General features: G+C 33.7%; 1 protein-coding gene across 2 annotated transcripts in view; it reads left to right on the top strand.

The window, feature by feature from the left end:
• The first annotated feature begins 9,960 nt into the window (after nt 1–9,960).
• LOC110104065 (general transcription and DNA repair factor IIH helicase subunit XPB1) overlaps nt 9,961–18,677 on the top strand; it is a 76,810-nt gene continuing 68,093 nt past the window's right edge. The window contains exons 1-8 of one of the 2 annotated variants that reach the window (XM_028696130.1): nt 9,964–10,128; nt 10,240–10,283; nt 10,372–10,438; nt 10,537–10,705; nt 10,830–11,052; nt 11,146–11,202; nt 17,003–17,143; nt 17,270–17,350. In XM_028696130.1, the coding sequence (XP_028551963.1) occupies nt 10,116–10,128; nt 10,240–10,283; nt 10,372–10,438; nt 10,537–10,705; nt 10,830–11,052; nt 11,146–11,202; nt 17,003–17,143; nt 17,270–17,350 (795 nt within the window). In that variant the 5' untranslated portion in view covers nt 9,964–10,115. Of the gene's footprint in view, nt 10,129–10,239; nt 10,284–10,371; nt 10,439–10,536; nt 10,706–10,829; nt 11,203–17,002; nt 17,144–17,269; nt 17,351–18,677 lie in introns of both variants that reach the window. The other variant, XM_028696129.1, reaches the window with a different exon arrangement.

The raw sequence follows: 18,677 nt of genomic DNA, 5'->3' as shown, positions 1-18,677 counted from the left end.
ATAAGATTTCTTCTTCAAAGTAAAGGTGTGAGCTATATGTCCAATCAATCCACAATTGTTATATTTGACTTTTTAAAAAGGATTCCTAAATCTACTACTATTTATTTATCTATTTAGAAATTATATAAATTTATTATACAAAATAGGATTAGTGAAATCTTCATGTTTAGGGGGTACCTATTATCTTCGAGAGCTTTTATCATTAATTTGTAAAATGAATTCATATCTTCTAAAATTTGATTTGTATAATTTGATTTATAAATCTTGCCCTTCGATTCATCCTTAAAATTTTAAAAAAAATTTCAAGTTCTGCATAGGATGATTTTAAATTTTCATGATTTTTATTCAAGTTATCAAACTCATCAAGTAATTTCATATGATTGTCATCAATTAAAGCATGATCTTTCCTAAGGATTTCATGATTCTTTTGTAGTTCTTCAAATTCTAAACTTAGACTAGCAAGCATTTTCTTCATTTTCATATATGCATCATGCATGTGTTCTAAAACTTCAAAAAGTTCATCATAACTTAAGTCACATACCTCTTCTTGATCTGACTGATCAAGACTACCAGCCATTAAGCACAGATTAGTGACTTCCTCTTCCTTTTCTATCTCTGACGAGTCCGAAGTTGAGTCCACCCAAAAAGCTCTTTGTATTTTCTTCTTGCCCTTCTTTACAAATGGTTTCTCTTCTACCTTCTCCTTGCTAGGAGTGGGTTTAAATTTCGGGCAATCTGTCTTAATATGTTCAGGTTTCTTGCACTCATAGCAAATCATATCATTTGAAACCTTGACATTTCTATTGAATTTACCTCTATTTCATTCTAGGCATCTCCTCTACTTCATCTTTAGAAAGCTTCTAAATTATCTATTCATCAATGAGATGTCATCTTCACCCTCAGGCTATGAGTGTTCACTCTCAGACTCCTCCATTTTCAGTACTATGTTCTTCTCCTTTTGTGGTTCACCTGCATCAATCTTTCTTTGGCTAACTCCTTGCTCATAAGAAATTAGCAAACCAATAAGATTGTTAATAGAGTAAATGTTTAGATCTTTAGACTCTATAATTGCAATAATTTTAGCATCATAAGTAGTAGGAAAACAACAAAGAATCGTATTAACCATTTTAGTATTTGTTAGCTCCCTATCCAATGCATGTAAAGAGATGACTATTTATGTGAATATTATGTACATATCAGAAATGGATTCATTAGATTTCATACGAAATAGTTCATAATCATGCAACAAGATATTAAGTCCAGATTACTTAACCTCTTTAGTCCCCTCATAGATTATACAAAGTCTATCCCATATATCCTTTCCACTATTGCAAGTAGAAACCTGCATGTAATCTTCTGATTTAAGTGCACAAAAGAAACTATTCAAGCATTTTATATTTAGTTGTGCTAAGTCACGTTCTTTTACTGTCCAGTCCATAAAAGGTGTTTCAACTCTAACTCCGTAAACTAGTCTAGTTGGTTTTGTATACCCTTCCTGAACTAAGATCCACATAAGGTAATTAAGTGACTGTAAAAATGTAGACATGCGTGTTCTCCAAAAATCAAAAGGAATATTATGGAACAATGGAGGTCTAGTTATAGAGTAACCCTCAGGTGTATTTTGGTTTCCAAATGTAGCCATCTACGTTAATCAAAAAGTTGTCTAAACTTATGATTTTGAAATAAAGCTCTGATACCACTTGTTGAAACTTGTTCAATATGAATTAGGTTGTTAAACCTAAGCTTATGTCCCAGCAGCTAACCAAGAGGGGGGTGAATTGGTTATTAAAAATTTTACCCTCTTTTAAACTTTAAAACCGAGAATTTTAACTTTAGTGAATTTTATAAAAAAAAAAAATTTCAACCACAAGTTAGAAACAGTAAAACAAAAATAAAAGTAGCGGAAAAATAAAAGACACGAGATTTATAGTGGTTTGGTCAAACACGACCTACATCCACTCCCCGGAGGCACTCTCCGAGTATTGCACTAAAACCACTAGTGACTCTCCTCTTGCAACCACAGCAAGGCGGAGAAGCCTTTACAAAACTCTCTTCCACCACTACCCGGTGCGACAGAGAACTGTTATCCTTTTACACTCCTTCTTAGTGTTGGTAGAGAACCATTCGTCCTTTCACACTCTCCTAGTGTGGACAGAGAACCCTTCATCCTTTCACACTCTCCTAGTGTGGGCAGAGAACCCTTTGTCTGTTCACACTCTCCAAGTGTTGACAGAGAACCGGATCTCCTTGACAGATCTTCTTCATAAGAAATCTAGAAGGAAGAGAGAAAAAAGTGAAGTAATTAAAAACCATAAGTTGAGACTCTTACCTTTGAGTACCAAGTGAAACCTTCACGCTCTAGTAGTAAGAATCCTCCTTCAAACACTCTCTCACACTCTCTCCTTGACTTCCCTTTCAGTAGGCATGAAGGTCAGTAGGCAAAAAGATTAAGTGGCAGTTTATATTAGACTTTACATAGGAAACACAAAAAACCATCCAAAAACTGATAAAATTTAAGTCTATCATCAGTGGATCGTCCCGTACGATCATAGATAATCCCAGATGATGTTACTTAATTCAGTTGGAAAAGAACCCAATGTATATTGGTACGAACTGACTTCGTACACGTTAATTATCCCGTACGAACAAGGTTCGTCCGGTACGAATGGTTATACCATAGCTCGGTTCTGAAAATTGTAGGAAGTTGCCAAATTTTTAAGAGTCGGTGCACTTCGTCCTGGGACGAATATGAGTTTGTCCAGACAAAATTTTTACAGAGGACATTTCATCCTGGCACGAATATGGATTTTGTGTGAACGAAAATTTTCCAGAGGATATTTCATCCTAGAAAGAATTGGAGTTTGTCCGAATGAAAATTTTTTAGAGAGCATTTCATCCTGGCACGAATATGAATTTTGTCTGGATGAAAGATTTTGATAGCCCATTTCGTATTGGGACGAGTAGGAAATTCATCCTGGACGATCAGGACTTTGAAAATTTTTCTTCACTTCTTGTTTATTCCATTGCTCTTTCGAGGAGATAACTGACTTGATCGTCCCGTACAAATTGTGTTTATCCCGTACGATCAACATAATTTTTAAAGATCTCCTTAAGTGTGTGTGTGTGTGTGTGTGTGTGTGTTTATTTACACAATTACAATCACTCCCTCTCAAACTCAATTCAAAGAAAAATACAAGCTTCAATTTATAAACTATATCATGCTAAATTTGATTTGAAGTCTTCATTAATCTGGAGTTCGAATTTCCTAAAATGTTAGTCCACACAAGAGCAAAAACAAATCTTTCAAAAGTGTTAGGAGATAACAAAACTTAAAACAATAATATTTGGAATCATCAAAACTATACAAGTTGCAAAAATGTAAAATATACAATTAGCAGCTCTCTTAACAAACTTGTCCCTATGCACACTAAGAGGGGTGCATTGGTGAATGAACACTCGATTTAAAGCATTATCCAACGATTAGTTCAAACAATTTGGATTATCATTCAGTAGGATTGGCAATGATTAAAGTATCACCCCATATAGGAATTATGCCATATAGGATCTGATTAGATTAATTAATCTAAGTTCATTCCATAATCATAATAAAAACTTAATCAATATTTAATTACATCATATAATACGATACAATCATATAATATGGTACAAACATATAGTATGACGAGTATAAAATATGCATAAAGTGATGAAAATATTATGCTGATTGTTTAGTACATTGAATGAAGAATAATACAAAGAACAATCAGTTCCATAAATTATACTGATTATTTAATACATAGGTTTTTACCTGGGTTTTAATATCTTGCTCTACTATAGCTATTAAATACATTTTATTCCTTTTCCTTATTATAACATAAGAGGACTACTAATGTTGGGATGGTTGGTGAGTACATTCTAATTCAAGTGATGAAAATATTAAAACTTATTTTAGAATATGTAAAATTTGTTAAAGGCTTTGAAAGAAGATCACTATAGTGACAAGAGTATCATATAAGATGATTCAAATATGAAAGATTGAGCTCGGATCTAAAAGTTGGCTTTGTGTTGTTAATATAATCTAATTTTGTGCCTACAGCGCTCTCTAAGAAGATTGTCATTTTTTTCGGCGTTGTGATGAACTTAATGAATCAGAACATGATATGAATTATCGAAGAAATTCAAATGTTGCCAAAACAAGCATAACTCATGTTAAAGCCGAGCTATTACAAATAAAAATCTTGTTGGTGATAGTGCTTATTTTAATGTTGGTTGTAGCAATAGGTGTGAGTAAATGTAACTCTCAATGTAACTTTGAGTCAATATAAGTTTAAGTCAATCAATGTAATATGTGTGTTCTGTTTCTTGATGTTGTAGGCAGTAACTTAGAGTCAGTATGTGTTCTGTTTGAGTCTATGTAACTTTTATGAATAGCAATATAATTATTTTGTCAATGGCTTTGTATCTTTTATGAATAGCAGTTAGCCATTTATGATTTGCAATATAATTGTATACAGAACTACAATTTCTTCGAAAAATCGTAAATGCTAGTCCCATACAGAAAATCCATTATGATTTGCAATATAATTGTATAAATAACCAAAAGCTATACAAAACAGTAGTAAATGCTTTGTCAATAGCTTGCATTTCTTCCAAAAAACTAAAATCATCCAAAAAACTCAAAAAACTGCTTTTACTAGGCTTATTATGTTCAACAACCCAAAAAACTGTAATCAACCTAAAAGCTGCACCAAACCACCAATTTAATCCAGAAAATTGCTGTCACTTGGCCGGCATATATTCAATTTTTGTCGAGCATTAGATGTACTAGGCAGCAGTTCATCAGAACCAATCTCGTCACCTCCCACATTTAAAGGATTCTTACAAGTGTAAAACCCCTCCAAAATGCATTTTATTTAGTGTAGTTAGTCCGTACGAACTGACTTTAGTACGGGACGAACTGAAGAAAATTGTGAAGAATTTGTATGGTTCGTCTGGACGAACCTGTACGAGCCTGGACGAACCGTCAGGATGAAATTTGTCAAGAGAGCAAATCGTCCAGGAACGAATCCACTTCGTCTGGACGAGATTTGTCCATATGGCAAATCGTCCCGGGACGAATTGGAATCATCCAGGACGATCCTTCTTGATAAGTATTGGAATTGAGATATTTTGGATCATTTTGAAGAGAGAAAAAACGCTGGAGAGAGAAAGAGAAGGAAAGAGAAGAGGAAGGCTTGATTTAGAAGGCCGCGGAGCGCTTTTCGTCTGTCGTCACTGTTAGAAGATTTCTTTGCCTCGCAATAAGGAATCCGAATCCTATTTCTGATTTCGAAGATTTTGTGTTTTGCTATTTTTCTGCTTTGTTTTGTGTTTCTGTTACCGAAAAAAGTACATATCTTTGTATTGACGGCACTTTTACAGTGTAACTTTTGGTATGTTATATAAATGATGATTTTGCACGATTTGAGTATTTTCTGGAAAGTTTTCACCGGATATTTTGAGTTCTGTGCGATTTTTATCGAATAGAAAATTATCTGGATGTTGAAAAATATTGCTTCAGTACAATGAAAGTCTTAAAATGATATTTTAAACTATCTTTGGTAATTTGTTAATTTTTTGAAACTGTGCATTTTATAACGACTTCTGTCTACTATACGATATTTTATGGGATTTTCTAATTTGAGCTGAAATCATGTTTGTTGGTTGCAATGTGTTCATAAAATGCTGATGAATGTGGTTATAATTGAAATTGTTGATACTACTGTGTACTGTGTGTGTGAGAGACAAGTAAAGACTGGTTGAATCGTTGGTTGGAGACTGGACCTGCACAGGATGGTGGGCCGACGGGCTTTCCTTTAAAAAGGGTTTGGTGTTATCCTCTACTAATCATGTGATTACTGAAGGGAATTATAAGGAGATGATTACTGTGCCGACGGGCAAAGAGTGACGACTTTTTTCACTGAGCCAACAGATATAAGATTCAAGATACAAGATACAATGACAAGACTGAAAAACACCTTAATAGCCACTGCTTCTACTTGCTCTGTATGACTACTGTATTGATTGCATGTTTAGCAGTATTGTTATTGATACTGTACGGATTTACTGATACTAATGCATTTACTGATACTGAATTTGTTCATGTTACTAGATTGTTACTGATACTGATATAGGCACTGCTACTACTGATTCACTATACTGACATAACTGAATTGCTTGATATGATTCTACGACATTGATTTGATTTCAACAGTCATGAACGATATTATTGATTTGACGTTTTATACTGACTGATTCGTTTTATACAATTGATGTTATTGACTGATTTGATTGATATTATCGATGCGAAGATTTCTTTAACGATTTAACCAAAATTTTAGATATGAAGATTTGTCTACTGCACTGAATTGACTGGCGTTATTGATACAACTACTACTGTAGAGATTTGACGCACGTATTGATTCATTGGGCTTTACGAAATTTTATACAATTTACTGATTCTTCCACTGATAGTGATAGCTTCACACGTTCCTGTATTGATTTATGTTATTGTACTGACATGCATATTGCTTCTGTACCGTGCTTTGATTTCAGTTGTAGATATTTGGTGACCTGCTGGGCTTTTTAAAGCTCATTATATGTGGTTAATATTTTCAGGTCAGGGCAAGGGAGCAGGCGATTGAGGTTGATCAGGAATCTTTAGGTTTTTGTCCTTTTGTTATAGTGATTCTTTTTGTACTCAGGACATGATGAATTATATGTGATTAATGTGTAGATCCTGAGTATTGTAAATGAACTTTTGGGAATGAATAGAAATATGTACATGATGTTTTAAATTGTAGATTTTATTAGACTGTTTACTTCTTATTGATGACTATAGTTAGCTCTGGTAGATGATTGACATAAAGGATTGACTGAATAATTCTTTCCAAGTTAGATCATGGGGCGTCACAACAAGTGCTTCTATGATGCTCCTTTCCAAGTTTTCTTTTATTTCCTATCTCTAAGAAATTCTTAATTTGCATTTTCTTGGGTCTACCACGTGGTCGAAGTGAAGCTGGCATAGTCACTTGGTCACCATCACTAATTGCAGCCCACTGCTCCTTTCCAGGTAGTGTTGCGATTGCACCATCATATGTCATTTTGTATCTAATCATAAAAAAAAATTAATGTAACTTATGGTAACTAGTTAATCAATGCATACTTTGAAGATAACGAAGGAAACGTAGTAGTGATCATCAACATACGTCTTCCATAAGGTATGTTGTCTTGTACCAATGAATGCAGCACTATGTATATAGGGTAGACCACTTAATTGTCAGAATCCATAACAACAATCATTATTTTCTATGTCAACCTCGTGCCTTGCATGAAGTCCTTCAACTTCATCTTTTCTTAAAGTAGATTGACAAATTATAAATTGATCTTTTCTTGTTGTTATATATCTAATGTACTCTTCCGCCTGGGGGACCAGTTGACCTCTCCAAGAGCCACTTTGAATCTTTCTATGCGAGCGTTATTCCATGAGCTTTGCCCTTATCATGTCTGCCAAATCAACAACAGGTTTATTTCTTGCTTCTTCAACCCATGCAGTAAAAGATTCGGACATGTTTTTCGTGTTATAGTGATTTTTTATGTGCTTACAGAATGTCGCCTTCGACCACTTGCACGATAACGTATTCAAATAAGAGTAAAGTTATAGACTGATTTTTAAGATTTCCTCAACTTTCTTATATAAATCATGTAGCTCGTAAGTATTTGCGGCCGTCCATAACAAATTTTGAAGTTTGTTTCCATCTTCACAACGAAAGAGTTTTTTAATATTCTTCCATAGGTGTCTTATACACACTCTATGTTCGACATTTGAGAAAAGAAGCTTTATAGCTTCACTAAGTCCCTTCTCCAGGTCAGATATGAAAGCTAATTGCTCAATTTCACAACCAAAACTTTCCGACAAGTTTATTAAGAACCACTCTCGAGATTTCTTGGATTCGGCTTCACCAACTTCAAATGCTATTATGTAGAGACCATTATTGACATCCAAGCAATTTACGGATAGTAGTATGCCAAGATACTTCGATTTGAGGTGGCATGCATCAACCCCAATTAAATATCTACATCCAGTAATGAAACAATCAATGCATACTTTGAAGCTAACTAAGAATCGCAAGAATGCATTTGTTTTGTTGTCACACATATATGTAATGTGAGAGCCAGGATTCCTGTTGGTTAACTCAGACCTCAGCATATGCACCCACATATAGTTATCTTTGACAGATCCAAACATTATATCTCTTGCCAACTCCCTCGAACGCTAAAGTTTCATGTATGACAAGGATAATCCATAACTTGTCTCGAAGTTATTACTAATTTCCTTTGGCGTGATATCAGGATTTTTGTTTACAATGTCTTTGATTTCATGAGCTACCCAAGTAGTAGTAGCTTTCTTGTTTCCTGCTCTATTAACCCCATGACATAAATGAGTTGATTCTAATTTTCTAACTTCAAAGGAGTGCCCATCAGGACACAATGATGCACGTACTTTCCATGGACAACCTCTATATGCACAAGTAATAATTTCCATGTCACTAGCCTTTATCTTGATAGCATAATTCTGTAAATTTGCATTAGACCTAACTACTTGCTTGAAACTTTGAGAATCCTTGAACCGTAAACCAACAAATAAAGTATTTGCTTCATCAGTTTGAGTTATAAAGAACTCATCACACAAATCATTTACTACAATATCATTATTTTCTCCGATCTCTAAGCTAAACTGATGCATTTCAGTGTGAATGGACTATGATTGGGACATATTTTCTTCATTATATTTCACTGCAACCACCACCTCAATTCTATTCCTTTCATAAGAACTTTCAAGCATGTCAACTACATCTGAATCGCTTGAAACCAACATGTAATTCTTCGGCGATGTTCCATTGACATGATAGTGTAAGTCGAATGGTTGACCCCTTAGCCAATGACAAAGTGTTTCAACTCGTTCTTTTAGCAACAACATAGTTATTTCATCACTCTGAAGCCTTAAACTTTTATGTCTTCCACCCACATACTTCATTCGGGCCTGACCCTGCACCTCACTCCAAGATCCACCGAATTTGAGAACAATGAAGCAAAAATGACTTAAATCCATTTCTGTGTGTGCATATAATTAATAAGTTAGACAAAGTGAAAAAAAGTGAAACAAAATGAGTCAAACTAATAAAAAATTGAAGTTTCCTATTTTCCTGTTCAAAATTTCAATTAAAAGCACTCTAATCAATGCACCCATTTGCAAAAATAGTAGAAGCTTAAGCTGGCAAATATGAGTAAGAACAACGATTAAACCAAGGTAACTAGAAATAAATGACAAGTTATCAGGAGAACGAAGTGGCGAAAGCTAAAGATGGCAAATATGAGTAAGAACAATGATTAAGCATTCTAATCAAAACTTTATATGCCAGCTTAACGAAGTGGCAGAAGTATTCTAATCAAAGCATTATATGCCAGTTTAACTTCAAAGGATCGCGCGAAGCATTCTATCAGAAGAACGAGTGGCGGAAGTAATAATATGAGAAGAACGAAGAAGAGGAGACAGTCTGACGTCGGAACATGTAAGAACACCTTCTCTAGCGAAGAATAGGAAATGGTCGGTCGTCCGAGAACAGGAAGGCGCAGGAAGAGAACGCTCGGGAACAGGAACAGGCGGGAACAAGAACGAGATCGCAAGGTCGGGGTAGGGGTTTTAACGCAAGGTTAATGGAGTGGTATTTGAAATTTTAGAAATATTATTTGAGTGGTATATTAGTAAATATAACACTCTCAGTGTTAAATATGTATTTTGAAATATTTTAAGTGTTATGTATATAAAAATTCCAATAATTTAATAGGATTCTCTTACGGGTCGACTTGCTTCCAGCTGATATACGGTTCCGCGCGTTGGCCTGTTCTCCATAAATACACCGGTTGGGTGTGCTTTGGACTAGCTTTACGCATTCTGAAGGCATCAGTTTACGATTCAGAAACCAAACCTAGGTCTGAAAATTCTCCTGCAACGAGTTCAATTGAGAGAATTCAGCTGTTGATTATTCCATACATTTGATCTGTTCGATCGATCAATGGCCGGCGACGGTAACTCTTTATATTTCCCCCCTCTCCTTCGCCTTCTGCAATTTCTAAATGTCGCACTTAAATTTTTTTCTTCCTTGACATCTCTCAATTTCTTTGTAAATGGATTCTCAGGTGACAAGTGGCGTCCCAGCAAGAAATTTAAAATCTCCTCGAAGGTGATTGAATGCATCAAAATCGGAGCTTGGCCTTCGACTCACTCTAACATTCTCTTTTTTTGGTCTTTCTGATTCTCTTCTCTTCTAGGCTGCCCATTTCGTTGATGACGTTGAATTGGACTCCGCAGCAGACTTCGATGAGGACAGCCGCGAACGTATTCTTTCTTCCATACCCGTATAATTTTGATCTTTAACTTTCTCGTGCTCTTATTCCTAAGACTGAATCGGAATGCTCCGTTTTGGTCATGCTAAGGCGAGAGAGAAGCCAACAAGAGAGATTTCACTAAGCTTGAGCTGAAGGTCGACCACTCTAATCGACCACTCTGGGCATGCGCGGATGGACGCATCTTCCTCGAGACTTTCTCGCCGCTCTACAAACAGGCCTACGATTTCCTCATTGCAATTGCTGAACCGGTTTGCAGGTCCTTCTCTGCTCTTATTTTCTTAGCTGCCGGGCTTGTTCTTAGACCCTGCTCGGCCTTTTCTCTCTCTTTTTTAGGTTAATTTATATGTTTTTTTTCTTCTCTGTGGTTGAGTTGCTTTCAGGCCAGAGTCCATGCATGAGTACAACCTCACACCCCATTCGCTCTATGCTGCCGTCTCTGTTGGGCTTGAGACGGAAACCATCATTAATGTTCTTAACAAGTTGTCTAAGACTAAATTACCGAAAGAGATGATAGATTTCATCCATGGATCCACTGCAAACTATGGAAAAGTCAAACTGGTGCTTAAGAAGAACAGGTATTTTATAGAGTCACCATTCCCTGAGGTAATTTTGATTGTTTTCGTATCCTTTTTTTCATCATTTGGTTGCATGCTGCAATTCAATTGTACGACGACAATGTTCAAATGTATCATGCAGGTGCTGAAGACATTGCTTAAGGATGATGTTATCTCTAAAGGGAGGATTTCTTTAGAGGTATCCTCATTTCTTTATTATCTGGCACACTTGACTGATCATATTTGTAATGCCTGCTTATTTTTTTTAGCAATTTTCGATTAACCATAAGAGGACTTTATTCATAATGCCTTCTTACTTCTAATATAATGTCTATGTTTGTTTTGTGACATCTAGGACTATTGTTGGATAAATGGTTGTGATTAAATTGCTATTTCTGCATAGAAGTTGGGAATAGATTGATAAATATATTGAGTTTGAAACAACCATTTTTGAAATGTACATAGTACCTACCATTTTTGTATCCACAATGATCTATTCATTAGTGTACCATTTTTGACATTTACACTGGGTATTCCGATCAAGTGTACCTCCATATCTTTGTTTTATTGGGTATGAAGTAACTTACTAAAGATAATCAAAGTGTTTTGATATTTGCTATTTGCGTATAATATAATTCTAATTGGTGATGCCTCTGCTAATATAAGCGTTAAGTTAGAATGATGCAGTGGATTATTAAAAATGAAGGGTCATCAGATTAATAAAATACAGATCAAATATATATGCAATTATAATGGTTGAATATCAAATAATAATGTTGGATGATCAACTAGTAATTAGGGGTGATGGTATTATATTGATGAATGCAAATAGGGGTGCAAACGAGTTGAGTCGAGCTCGAGCCCTAACGAGCTTGAGCTTTGCTCACCTATTGTATAAGTGGCTCGAGCTCGAACTTAAGCTTGAGCTCGAATCAAGCTCGAATGCAACTTGAATTTTATAATTTCGGCTTGAGCTCAACTCGTTAGCTTGAGCTCGAATAAGATGCTCTAATTCGACTCGTTTATAGGCCCGACAACTCGAACAAAAGTGCATTTTTTTAAAAACTTTTAATGAACTGCTTAAAAAATACATGTAATAATAGGACAAGTTGTACACATTATGACAATTTTGTTTTAAGAGTCAAATTACATTTGTTGTAATTGGGATTTCAACTTAGTTTTGAAGTACTGGAAACTTTCAAGAAAATAACAAAAAGCACTAGCCAAAACACAAAAACAACCGTTAACTCCCAAGGAGCTCAGTTTGAAGAACTCTTCTTTAGTTTTATAACCTCACGTCAGATTGATGGAAAAGGGCGGATTTAACCCAACCTTGTTCTAGTTTGTAGTCAATAAGTCCTATTTCATTCCAAGACAAAAAAGGTAAAACTCAAGTTAATACACAATTTCATTAAAAAATACACCAGAATAATTAAGCAGATTTAAGCGAGGCAAAAAAAGGACTGCACATCCGATATCTTTTCTTATAACCAATATCCATGTAAATAAAAATGATTGTTAGCCCAGCTGGGTTAGCTGCTGGTTAAATGTTTTCATTTGGTAAGAGCATCAAAATATAATAATAGAAAAGATGGAATATACAACAACAACGACAACAATGATATCAAGCTTTTATCCCACTATGTGGGGTCGGCTACATAATCATTTTTCCCCATTATGTCCTATTAAGAGTCAAATTCTCATTTAAATTTAATAAAAATGTCATTTCTAATATTTTCTAAATCTTTTTAGGTGTACCTCTATCTTTTTTAACATCAGCCAAATCTAATACATATACTGTTATAACCGAGTCATTGGAAGGCCCCTGGTTACTCTCTCCACTAGACCTACTCCAACTTTTTCACATATATGCATATTTCATATTCTATCTCTAAGAGTAAAACCACTCATCCACCTGAGCATACTAATCTTTGCAACACTTAACTTAATATTATGCTTCTCTTTTAATGGCCAATATTTTGCACCTTAAAACATTGCATGTCTTACCACCATCTTATAGAATTTTTCCTTAAGTATGAGGGGGATTTTCCTAGCACACTATAAGTCTGATGCATTCCTCCACTTCAACCATCGAACTTGAATTATACTAATAATATCCCCATCTATTTTATCATCACTCTAAGCAATAGACACAAGACATCTAAAACATGTACTCTTATTAAATATTTGATCGCTTAAAATAACAATCCCCCCACTAGATCTATTACTACTAAAATTATATTTCATATATTCGATTTTAGATCTACTCAAATGAAAACCTTTAGACTCTATGATTGACCTTCATTATTTAAGTTTACCTTCAACTCCCTCTCTAGTTTATCAACAAAAAGAATATCATTAGCAAAAAACATACACCAGGGTACAACTTCTTGCAAATGTCTAGTGAGAACATCCATGACTAAAGCAAAAAGATGTTACTTGTATGGGCTTAAGGCAAATCCTTAATGTAATCCAATTGAAATAATAAAATACCTGGTCAAACCACCTAGTGTTTGAATACAAGTAACATCTCCTACATACATATCTTTAATGAGTTGAATATAAGAAAAAATAGTAAAATTCATAATTGGCAAAGAATTTCTCCCTTGAAAATTAATTATCAACTGATTTTTTACAATGTAATTGAAATCCAAGTTATAAATTTGACCAAAATCAAGATCATTGCAGCAACAATAGGAAAACATCAAACGTCTCCTATAAATCAAAATATTAAGAAAACATAGTTTTAAACTAAAGCAATAATGATACAAACCATCATTAAACTAAAATAAAAATTTTAACCAAGTTCACTATGTAACAATATTTTAACATTAAAGCAACAAATAATACAAACCAAAATTAAACTAATACAAAATATTATTTTTTTATAGAAAATGAGAGGTTTATTAAGCATCTCATATTCCTTATATGTCCATAATCTTTTTTTACTTTGTGTGGTCACAAGCACTTTCAATCTACAAATGATAAAAATAAAAGTGACATTTATTGCATTAAATGATAATAGAGAGAATGCGTAGAGAGAACTTCTACCTTTCAAAATACTTCTAACCTAGAGGTAGTCTTATCTCCACCTCTTCATCATCCTCCTCTTCATCGTGCTCCTCTTTCTACATGTAATTTACCTCAAATATACCATTAATATTACAAAATGAGAAGTTTGAGTTTAACTTTAAAAATAAAAAACTATAATAAAGCATTTCCTTTATCCTTACTTTTAACTTGTAGTGTAAACGAACCCAATTTGAGCGCATAAGAGAACTTGAACAATCTCACTACCCAATTTGGAATGGTAGGTATCAACAACGAACTAAATGTAGATTCATATGCTATTTGTGCTAATTGAAATTGCCATAATATCAACAACCAATCTTGATAAAATACGGTATTTTATTTGGTTGCTCGTCCACCATGCAATAAAATCGAATGAATGCCCCTGCAGGACAAATTTCTAAGCCATCCTCATGATATTTATCTAAATCAGATTTCACAATTTTCTTGCTTGTTTTCTCTGACACATAAGTTGCAAAATCTTGCCAACAACTATACTTATTTTCTCTAGATTCTTGATTACTTTTTGAATTATTACTTGCAGCAGCTGCAGCACTTGATCTCTCTGCTTTGAATATGGAACATGAGCATTATATCTCTTCTTCAAAACATGCTGTGTATTCTGCATATAACTCATATAATAAGTTGCGTACATATATAATATTTTGTATTCTTTCATCCCTCTCATATATCATAGGAAATGCAAACTCAATGACTATAAATTTCATTATCGGATACTTGATATCATTTAAGGCTATTACAAGATTACACTCACCCCAGTATTTATCAGATTTAGCCTTCATTTTTCTTGACATTTCTATAATGAAATTATTAGAAGAATGTGTCCCATCATCCAAGACATAGTTTAAAATTGCGCAATAAGAGGCGCGCCTTTGCACAATTTGCCTCCCAAGAGCCTCATTGTTTAAGCAATTTTTGGATTTGGTGAGGCTTACGCCTTATGGAACCTGAGGCGCATCTCAGAGGTGCAATTGCACAATTTTTAGTGAGGTGTAAGCCTCATGAGGAGAGAGGTAATGACATGTTCATTCTTATGCACATTAGATCACTGCAAGAAAAATATAATTTGAGGGTTAGACCAAGGTGAAGAAGAAGGTTGCAAGCTCTTAAAAGACTGCTCATTGCAACCGTACTATAATATATTTGATTATAAGACATTACTTCCCACCACCAATATTTTAAAAAAGGCAACAATATAAGCAATAGCGAAATAGTGTGTGGCATGGATATGAAATACAAAGTAGTGAAAAAAGCCATCCCAAACGGACCCTAAGAGATAAGTGGGTAACATTGGAGATAATGAAGATTTGACATTCATAGATACAATTGCAGATGAAGATGCCTCCACTGAAGACACATGTTGTGATGGGATATGATTGGATTTTAGATGTTTTTTCTTATTTGTACTTTAGGAGTTCTGATAGACTTTAATTTGTAGTTTTGTACTTTGAATTATGCTATGAGATGCATATAGTGTATCTATTTTTTTGTTTTCCACTAAGTTCAATTCTATTTTAGATATTTTTATTGTATCATAGACTCTTACTGCTATTTATCTGCTAGAATACTTAAATTATTATTTACACAATTCTTCGTCCGTGAGGCTTACGCCTCGCCTCACGGACGAAAAATGCCTCGAGGCTTATTTACACAATTTTAAACCTTGATCCAAGACCTTCTTTATTATACAGATCTATGAAAGGAACAAATTTAATGTGGGGTATTCAGATTCTTAAATTATATTTGTTGCTTCATTAACAAAAACACAATATCACACACTTTTCCTATGTTGCTCCACTCCTCTATAGGACACTATGATAAGCATCCTCTATTTTCTTGTATGAGAAGAAAACTTCCCTCAATTTGAGGGTGATAGCTAGTATGTTATATGTCGAGTTCCAACGTGTTAGGCAGTACATAATAAGCTTTTTCGTTGGTGCTACAAATGTTGTACGAACTCAGGCTTGATTATTTCACGAGCTTGAAAAACTGCTTGAACTCGAGCTTGAAATTCAATATGCTCAGCTCGTGAGCTCGTTATCAAGTTGAGCTTGAGTAAATTCGCGACCTGGCTTGACTCGTTTGCATCGCTAAATGCAAATCATAGTGAGCATATTACTTTTTGAATTTATGTTGATGGTTTGGATGGAGAAGTGCCTTAGCACTATTGCATACGCTAAAATAATATAGTGGAGACTTTTGATATATTGATTTGAGCATTGTGTGATAAAGAAGTCATTGATATGAATTTGATTGTGGAAAAATGGGAATGTAATGGTGGACGTGTGGTATAACTTGAAAGAGTATATTGAGAAATGATTATGCTAGAGAGATGGTTGGATGAGCACTTATTGAATGGGATTATAATAGATACACTAAGTTGTTTGGTCATGTTCAAATGAGTGTCATAGATGTACCGATAAGGTTGGTAGATAAATTTATTGTAAAAGAATCAAGAGGAAAATCGAGTTGACTAAAGTTCAATTTGTTAGAAGTTGTGCAAAAAAATATGCACAAGAAAAGAAATAACACCTGAGAGAATGAATACGTGACTGGGATTAATAAAACTCACCATGGATAAGGCTAATGATGATGCTGGTGAAGATATTCTAACTTGGATGAAGAATTAAAATTTAGTTCTTTACTTCTTTATAGCATGTATTTTAAACTTTTTCATGCAATTTTATGGCATTGTTCAAACAGGTACATTTCTTTAAAAAAATAGAAGAAACAGGTACAGTTTTTTTATTTGTGTATATTCATGATTTTTCTTCGTTCATCATTTAAAAAATCTGCCAATTTTCATGAACACTTGGATGTATTTTTTTCATTCATGCAATCTTATCGTTTTTGGTTGTGTGGAACCTAGTTAACTGTGGTTTATTATGCCCAATTTTTTATTGTTCAAGGAATATCAAGCTGGTGAAACTTTTTCAGTAAGCAAAACTCCAGGAGAAATGGATACTCATAGTGGGTTGTTGGATGGAGCTGACTTAGCTGCTGCTGCGGAAGAAAAGGAAACTCATTCTTTTGAGATTGATCCTGCTCAGGTATTGTTTTTCCTTGAGTATTATGCGTCAGTTTGGTTTCAGAGAGGATTGGTGCTGTCATTTGAAATAATCACATCAGTAGCCACTACATGCTTTTTCCTAACATTGAAATTAAAAATTTTACAGGTGGAGAACGTAAAACAAAGATGCTTGCCAAATGCCTTAAATTATCCTATGCTTGAAGAGTATGATTTCCGAAATGATACAGTGAGTTATAGAGTTAAAATTACTCTAATCATTTTGAGTAGATAAGAGACTAATGATTACTTGAAGTGCCATTTATTACAGCTACTCGAGTAGTTGGATTACATTGAGGATCAACTTTAAGCCTGTCTTTTTGCTTTAGTCATGGATGTTCTTACCAGACATTTCCAAGAGGATAGACCTTGATGTTTACTTTTTGTTGATGATATTCTTGTTGTTAATAAGACTAGAGAGAGAGGGAGTTGATGAAAAACTTAAATTATGGAGGTCAACCTTAGTGGCTATTTGGTATTAGATTTGATTTAACTTTAGTGGGATTTAGTAAATCCTGTAAATCCGGATTTAGTAAATCTGTAGGGTGTTAAATCCTAAATTTTTTTTGATATGATATAAGTTAAATCCTGATAAATCCTGAGAAACTGTTTGGCAACTTAATCCATGATTTAAGGCGGTTGGTTCATTTAGAAATTAAATTTAATGTACTTTGAATTTAATTTATTTGTTAACTACCAGATATTTATCAACTTTAATTTTAATTACCTTTAATAAGTTGTGCTGATAAATAATATAATTAGAAGCTAGCTTAATTATTATTAATTATCAAATTAGTTATTTAGATGTTAATTATCAAATTACTTTTTATATTACTAATTATTTAATTTAGGGTTTACTAAACCCTAATTAATTAATTATTTAAGTATTATTATTTTTAATTTTTTATTTATTTTTAATTTTTTTAAGTATTAAATTAATTTAATGACAATTATACTACTAATAACTATAATAACCAACAAATTAGAAATATTAATTGATTTAATTTAATGATAATTATTCTACTATTTATTTAATTAAGCTAAATTAGATTACTTATTATATTACTAATTAATCATATTAAATTTTTAATTAATAATTATACTTATAGTTATCTAATTAATTAGTTAAATGTCAAATACTAATTAAGTATTTAATTAATCAATTAAGTATTCTATTACAAACTTATTATTTAATTACTATTTATATAACTAATTACTTTATTAATTATTTATATTTAAATTAAATTAGTTAAATTAATTAAAATAATTCCTAATTAAAAAAAGGAATTCTTCTCTATCATTGCTTCGAAGCTATGTTGCACCGATACACCTATTTATGAAGGCGTGTTGTATCCGATACACCGATACACGGATACGCCTCCGATACTCCACCGATACGTGTCAGATACACCAAAGCCGTATCCAATTAAAATACTATTTAAGATACGCGTGTCCGTTGAAAAACAAAAAGAAATCCGAAAAAAAAAGACGTGTCGTATTTACTTCCGCGGTTGCAA

Source organism: Dendrobium catenatum, unplaced genomic scaffold (assembly GCF_001605985.2).
Source record: "Dendrobium catenatum unplaced genomic scaffold, ASM160598v2 fragScaff_scaffold_716, whole genome shotgun sequence".
NCBI classification, from domain to species: domain Eukaryota; kingdom Viridiplantae; phylum Streptophyta; class Magnoliopsida; order Asparagales; family Orchidaceae; genus Dendrobium; species Dendrobium catenatum.
This window is presented reverse-complemented; position numbering and strand designations above follow the sequence as displayed.